The sequence below is a fragment of the Chrysemys picta genome, chromosome 2, assembly GCF_011386835.1.
Source record: "Chrysemys picta bellii isolate R12L10 chromosome 2, ASM1138683v2, whole genome shotgun sequence".
In the NCBI taxonomy this organism is placed as follows: Eukaryota; Metazoa; Chordata; order Testudines; family Emydidae; genus Chrysemys; species Chrysemys picta.
The window spans coordinates 73,057,896-73,065,361 of NC_088792.1; the positions used below are offsets into that span (position 1 = coordinate 73,057,896).

The 7,466-nt window shown below is 44.7% G+C and overlaps 1 protein-coding gene across 4 annotated transcripts; it reads left to right on the forward strand.

The window, feature by feature from the left end:
• The first annotated feature begins 22 nt into the window (after nucleotides 1-22).
• RPL15 (ribosomal protein L15) lies at nucleotides 23-7,161 on the forward strand. Of its 4 annotated transcripts, none has more exons than XM_042840196.2 (4): nucleotides 23-166; nucleotides 1,508-1,689; nucleotides 2,979-3,115; nucleotides 6,806-7,161. In XM_042840196.2, exons 2-4 carry the CDS (start codon nucleotides 1,518-1,520, stop codon nucleotides 7,109-7,111), a joined length of 615 nt encoding a protein of 204 aa, XP_042696130.1. In that variant the 5' UTR covers nucleotides 23-166; nucleotides 1,508-1,517; the 3' UTR covers nucleotides 7,112-7,161. The 4 variants fall into 4 exon arrangements, with proteins under 4 accessions (XP_042696130.1, XP_005297124.1, XP_042696126.1 ...); XM_005297067.4 differs by having other exon boundaries at nucleotides 24-172; XM_042840192.2 differs by having other exon boundaries at nucleotides 26-166; nucleotides 1,505-1,689.
• Nucleotides 7,162-7,466: the final 305 nt, after the last annotated feature.

Sequence of the window (7,466 nt, forward strand, 5' to 3'; positions counted from 1 at the left end):
GCCCCGCCCCCTCCTTTTATTGGCCACGGGGTGAGGGGGGCGGTGCGGTTGGCCCCCTCAGAACTACGTTTCCCAGCAGGCTCCAGCGCTGGCGCCGGAAGCGATAGGGGGCTGCAAAGGATTGTGGGAACCAGGCCTCTTCCTTTCCGGCTTCGGGCGCCATCAGGTGAGGGTATGTGCCGTGCTGGGCACTTGGCTTTATCCGATCCCATCGGAGCTTAGAGCCGCCCATCCGTCTCTCCTTCTTCGCTCCCTGCGCGGCCCAGGCCCCTAGGGGCGGGCTCCGAGGCAGGGACAGGGCGGCAGGGAGCGGGTCGGGCCGGGCCGGCCCCCTGAGTGGTGTTGGCGCGAGCTGGGCCGGGCCTCCCCCCTGCGGGGGGGTGTGTGCCTGGGGCGCAGGCAGTGGCGTGCCGAGTGGGGAGCCCCATTGGGCGGCCGGGGGCGGGTCACTGAACCGCCATGACAGGGTGAGGAAAGGGGCGCAGCGGGTGCCTAGGCCTCTCTGAGCTGGCTGCTGTGGGACAGCCCTTAGAGTGTGAGGGATGGGGGTGACCGCTTCTGACTGACACGTATGGGGGGGGGGCGTGTCGCACTAGGGTCCAGGGGCAGCCAAGCCTTAGGGCTGTATCGTGGGGGAACCTCACTGAGGAGGAGTTTGGGTAGGGGGTAGATACTGACTCCAGTTATTCAGCTTGGCTTGCTTTTACTAGTTTGTGTTCTATACAGACATCTGCACCCTGTGGATCAGCAAGGGCTTCTTAAACTGCCCCATTGAAAACAGTGAGGGAATGGTGTAGGAATGCCACCCCATATAGGTAGACTGGAAGACAGAGCTTTTAGCACAAGAGGGGAAGATAACCAAAATGTGGTTTGTTTCTAATCAGGCTGTCTCAGGTTGAGATATTTTTTAGGGTTTAATTTGACGTGGCTGAATTAAATTGGCTTTTTGACTTCCCATGAGACCTGCAAAACTATGCTGCATGGGATAAGTGGCTTCTTAAATATTTTGCAGAATTTTAATGATGCTCTTCTGGAGCTTTCAAAGAACGTGAGATACCAATAAAGTAAGCTTTTTGTTAGATGAAGAAACTGAGACCCAGCATGACTTCCCTGAAGTTTTAAGTTTCACAGAGCAATAACTAAAATTCAGGTCAGATATTATTTAGTTTGTGGTAGCAGCCAAAACATGCTGAGTATGTTCACAAAGGAAAAAAGTCTCTGGGCTGAAGAGTTTGAGGTATAAATACATAAACAGATGAAAAGAGGAGGAAACTTCATGATGGTAATCAGAATGTGTGGGTTAGTTACAGATCTCCAGAATCCCAGATGTGTGTTTCTTTAATAGTGTAGCCATGCTTGACACAAACACACACACATATATATAAAATGGATCCTTGGAGATGAGTTCACATAAGGCAGCATATTTTTTATTCCCTTTGTGTGATGTTGTTTTGGTTTTTTTGGTTGGAAAGATGCTGCAAGCTTACAGAGATCTCTAATTCAGCAGGTAAACAAACATGGGTGCCTACAAATACATCCAAGAGCTATGGAGGAAGAAGCAGTCAGATGTGATGCGTTTCCTCCTGCGTGTCCGCTGTTGGCAGTATCGCCAGTTGTCTGCCCTCCATCGAGCTCCCCGACCAACCAGGCCAGACAAAGCCCGTAGACTGGGATATAAGGCTAAACAAGGTAACTAGAACTAAAAGGGTGTGAGGTCAGCATGCTTTAGTGGTGTAATGGTTTTTGATAGGTCCTTCCATGATTGAATATTAATGAATCAGTGTAACTGGGAGCATGCTGCATACTTAATCATGCTCTTCACTGAGAGTTTAAATTTTTGTTTCCTGTGTGAAGTTAGTTTGGTATCATACCAAGTTACCATATGAGTTGTGGGCACATACGAGAAGTAGAACCTAGATTAACTCTTAATTGGCACCCATGTTGGCATTTTGGGTAGAGAAGCTAGCCATAGCCTAAATATATATGGAAACTGAAATCCTCTCATTCTTATGGTATATCTTCACTACTGAGTTAGCCTCGGTGTTCAGCATCTGGTTTAGCCTAGCTCAAGTATAGACCAGCCACAGTCAAGTTACTGTGTTTTCACTGGTGCTGCATTCCTCCTTGTGTCACCAGCACTTCTGGGGACAGATCCCATGGTTCTATGTGCTGCAATGAAATGAGCCCTGATTCTTTCCCAGTGAATTGTGGGAGACCTTGTCTGTCTTTCTGGGCACAGAAGGAATTATGGGAAGGCACTTGAGTGATCTAGACCAGTGGTTCTCAAAGCTGGTCTGCCGCTTGTTCAGGGAAAGCCTCTGGCGGGGCGGTTTGTTTACCTGCTGCGTCCACAGGTTCGGTTGATCACGGCTTCCACTGGCTGCAGTCCGCGATCGGCCGAACCTGAGGACGCGACAGGTAAACAGCCTGGCCCGCCAGGGGCTTTCCCTGAACAAGCGGCGGACTGGCTTTGAGAACCACTGCTATAGACTATATCCTCGCTGCAAACTGCTAAGTGAAAGTGGAACCTGGGTTCTAATCCACATTCCCAGCTAGACCCGCTAGCCAGAGTTAAAAGCACTAAACTTGGGTGAAGCATTTGGGAGGGGATAGGAGGGAATTTATGGGGAAACACCCAGGTAAGAGCCTGTATAAGTGTACTCTATATTATTGGTAGGTTATTTCAATTCCCAAACCAGAATACTCTATGCCAGTGGAACTGTCTATACTTGGGGAGTTTTCCGCTTTAACTGTACCAGTATATGTAAAACAACAAAACTTTCTCACGCAGACAAGCCCTTAATGTTCTGTATTACTTGGTGAGCAATGCGTGAAGATTATTGTACAAAAAGCAGTACTTGTGGTAGCACAGAAGTATAGCCCTTGGTGGGGAAGCCTAATAGCATAATTAGTGACTGAAAGGTTATAAGAAGTTTGTAGTTCCAAGAAACTCAGTTTTTAAAAAATTATGTTTGCAGGTTATGTTATCTACCGCATTCGTGTTCGCCGTGGTGGTCGTAAACGCCCAGTCCCAAAAGGTGCTACCTATGGTAAACCTGTAAATCATGGTGTTAACCAGCTGAAATTTGCCCGGAGCCTGCAATCTGTAGCAGAGGTAAGTGTCTTTCCTTTTGGTATTATGTCCGTTCGTTTGCATCTTCCTTTCCACAGACATCATCTGTCTTTCCTTGGTGTCACTCAGTAGCAACTTCTTTGGGGGGCTGAGTTGCACTGGTTCTGAATATCCTCCTTTACCAAAAAGTGATTTCCTCTGTAACGTAGAAGATCATGACTAATGATAGTACCAGAGTACTTGTATAGGATTCTTTATCCATTTCTTATTTTACAGATGGGAACACTAGTGTTCAGAGAAGTTAACGTGAGCAAGTCATTTGCACTGCACATTAATGGCAGAGCAGTCACCTAATGTATATATGCACCTAATGTGTCAATGCAGCTGTCCTATGCCCAGCAATATAGCCTACATCAAATAAGGGGGTTTGACATCAAGAAACTTCAAATATGTTATGGTGCATGTTTTCACCTATGCTTTTGGTCTCTGTAACCTAGACTGTCCAAACAAACCCACCCTGATGTTTAAACTTGCTATGATATGCGTGGTATGGTATGCATATTTATTCTGCAATCTTAATCACTTTCCTGCAGAAGACTTCAATCTGAGTTGTTGCTTCCCAATACTCTGCTTGCCAAGTAGTAAAATAATTTTTATGAAACTAACGTCAGTTTCATCTTGCTACACTAAGGGAACAACACAATGGTACCTGGTGAGAATCCTAGAATACATGGAAAGGATAGGCTTATGCATAATAAGAAAACAGGGAATAGATTAGAACATCTATCAAATTCCACCCTAAAACATAATTATTTTGCTTAGTATTTCCTACCATTGTCATAGTTCATTACATACTGTTAAACCTGTATGATCAGACTTAGATTGTAACCACCTCAGGGCATGGATTGTTGTGCTTTATACAGTATAAGAGCTAACACCATATAATCAGGGCATTCGCTGTGTCCCATAGCTTCAGAACGCCCCAATCTTACTGAATTGATAGTTGAAAGGAGTTTTGTATCTCTCCATTCCTTCCCTGTAAAGTTCTCATTTACAGTACACCCAACGAAACATCTCTAATGCTTAACAGAAAACTGCTGATGAATCAGTTAGCTAGTCACTGTCTGACCTGCCTTACTTGGTGTGGGGAGGCTGTATTAAACAAGTGTCCCTAATGGGGGTGGGGAAGCGGGAGGAGTAGCTCAGTGGGTTTGAGCATTGGCCTGCTAAACCCAGGGTTGTGAGCTCAATCCTTGAGGGGGCCATTTAGGGAACTGGGGTAAAAATCTGTCTGGGGATAGGTCCTGCTTTGAGCAGGGGGTTGAACTAGATGACCTCCTGAGATCCCTTCCAACCCTGATATTCTATGATACCCTGAGAGCTTGAAAGACTATGTGTGGGTTAACTTAGCTCTGGATTTGATGACTGGCTACTGAAATACTGAAGCTATAGTGATGCCAGAAATTGCTAATAGAAAAAAGTTTGGCTGAACGATAATTGAGAGCTCAGTTAAACCTAATTACTGTCAAAAGAACGTTATGAGGAGATGTTAAAACTGTGTTATATATGGAACTCCATCCTGCGAGTTAGAAAAATATCCAATTGTCCATCAACCCAAAAAGATACGTTTGTTGCAAACAAACTGCCTGATATGCCATTAAACCTTTTAAATTGGTTTTGAAAGGTAGGCTTTTTCCATTATTGGAGCCTTCAAGCACTAGACGGTTCTAAAGAGACTTCAGACTATTCGGTAGCTTCAGTTGATACCACATACACTTTATACAGTGTCAAAGAGTAGAATGTTACTTATTTGCACACATTTTAATACAAGAAATGAAGAAGCTGGTGGGTATCCATTGTATCAGCTGGTAGAAAATTTCACCCAAAAAAAAAAAAAGTGCTTCCATTGGTTATGCAGTCATGATGTGCTCTTGAAATGTGATGTTCATGGGTCATCCCAGCTATCATACGGAGAAGCCTTGAATTCCATCTGCGCAACCACCCTTTCCAAATCGGAGCCTTAACTATACATTATTTTACATCGTGATGAGCAGAGTGAACTGCCTTTCTACAGCAAGTTCATGCCAGCAAATCTTTCTAAAAACAAAAGACAACATTGTGAGAATGGGAGTGCTGTGTGTCTGACACTATACTTGTAGTTTCCTTGAGGGGACACTCCTCCAGTGTTTCTCTTGACCGTGCATCCGAAGAAGTGAGGTTTTTACCCATGAAAGCTTATGCCCAAATAAATCTGTTAGTCTTTAAGGTGCCACCAGACTCCTTGTTGTTTTTGTCTCTTGACCATGGGCAGAGGTGAGAAGGAGGGGGTTTGCAATGCCAAGAAAAGAATGTCTAAGAAAACAGTTGCTTGTTCTTTATAAGTCAAAGCCTGTCTGAAATTGTCTTCTGTTGTGTGTTTTGTCTATCTTTACTCTGAAAAGTATTTCTGTATGTCAAGAATGTTCCAACTTCCCTCTTTCCTGTAAAGTGTCACTTTTGTGGAGGAAAATAATTTATTTCCTTTTTGGCAACCTGAACTGAGATCCAGGTTGTCTTTGAGCAAGTCACTGTTTATTTTTTTAAAAATTGTAATGTTTTCAGATCTGTCTGCCTCATGCTAATCAGAGTAGTTCTGGTCACTTTAAAGGACTAACCAGGTTTCCAGCTCTTCCGACCCCAGTTTACTTAATTTTGTATACTTTTTTGCATAGACAACTTTTGCTGCTAATCTATTTCAGTCATTATTGAGGCTTTGTCTATAGGCAGGAATGCTTGTGTTGCAGTGTTCTAACTTTTGGTTGGAGTGTAAAGAAGATGAATATTGCATTGATTTAACTGCAAGGAAATCAATGCCCTTTACTGCTCTTTTTTATATTGAAACATGGCTTCATGTCCTTGCTTTTTGTTTCATATATAATAGTCATACTAGATCCTCGCTTCTTGCTGCAGGACTGGAAATGGAGTGGGATGTTGGGGAGATCTATTGGCCTGTGGAATAATCTTTCATGGGTAGTGATGAAAGTCTTCTGGTTACACGTGCTTAAAATTAAACTGAACAGCACTAACAAAAGTAAAAAGAGAACAGTCCTAAACTCGCAGGGGAGGGGACAGGGTTAGGTGACCCAGTAGGTCTTTTTTCTCTTGTTTCTGTGAAAACTGAGCTGCAGTGTTCTTGGACATCAATTAATGGAGAGAGGATGTTGTGTCTCAGACAAAGTGGGCAGCAGACCTCCATAGAAATTTGAGAGATGGAAAACACTTACCTCTTCCTATCCTCCCTTCCAGCCAATACGGGATTATTCCCTGTAGTGATTTTTGTGTGTGTTTTTTCTACTATAACATGGTGTCTATTAATGAGGCTTCCATCACTTCCCTCAGAAGACTTTCACAGCCTAATACACGTTCAGTAACCTGATGATACTCGATTCATATAGTCCTTCTCCTTTAAATTCCTTAACTCCGTGGTGCACAAACAGGTGGGCATGGAGGAACGTTCTGGGAGCAAGCAGTGATGCCAGGTGGCTCATGCCAGCCCCATGCAGTAGGGCCCGGGCCAGCCCCCATGGGGGAGGGGGGCTGGGACGGAGCACCAGCTCCTCCTCCACCTCCTGACTCACCTCAGCAGATCACCCAGCCTGTGGGTCAGTGTGCTCTGCGATTTCCTGTGCACAGTCCTAAAGAATTCCTCTCCTTCCACCCTTGTGTGAACTCTTTTTTTACCCTGTTGTCTAGGAGCGTGCTGGTCGCCACTGTGGGGCTCTGAGAGTGTTGAACTCCTACTGGGTGGGTGAAGATTCCACATACAAGTTCTTTGAGGTAATCCTGATTGATCCATTCCACAAAGCCATCAGACGCAACCCTGACACCCAATGGATCACCAAACCAGTTCACAAACACAGAGAGATGCGTGGGCTGACATCAGCTGGCAGGAAGAGTCGTGGTCTTGGCAAGGGCCACAAATTCCATCACACCATTGGTGGCTCTCGCCGCGCTGCATGGAGAAGACGCAATACCCTGCAGCTCCACCGTTACCGCTAATTCTTGTAAATGTCACAGTTTAATAAAGCTTGAGAAAGAACTTGAATTTACCACTGCCTGTCTCTACTTAATTGGTTAAAATGGGAAGTCAGGTTTTCTCAAGGCAGTCATAGTTGGTACTATCAATGCTACGCCCACATCTCGAATACTGCGTACAGATGTGGTCTCATCTCAAAAAAGATATACTGCATTAGAAAAGGTTCAGAAAAGGGCAACTAAAATGATTAGGGGTTTGGAACAGGTCCCATATGAGGAGAGATTAAAGAGGCTAGGACTCTTCATCTTGGAAAATGGGAGACTAAGGGGGGATATGGTAGAGGTATATAAAATCATGAGTGATGTGGAGAAAGTGGTT

Bases quoted from the DNA above. Each gene is read 5' to 3' on its own strand.
- RPL15 (XM_042840196.2), top strand. From the start codon at position 1,518: ATGGGTGCCTACAAATACATCCAAGAGCTATGGAGGAAGAAGCAGTCA. The intron at 1,690-2,978 runs GTAACTAGAACT...TTATGTTTGCAG, and splicing joins GGGATATAAGGCTAAACAAG to GTTATGTTATCTACCGCATT. The intron at 3,116-6,805 runs GTAAGTGTCTTT...CCTGTTGTCTAG, and splicing joins GCCTGCAATCTGTAGCAGAG to GAGCGTGCTGGTCGCCACTG.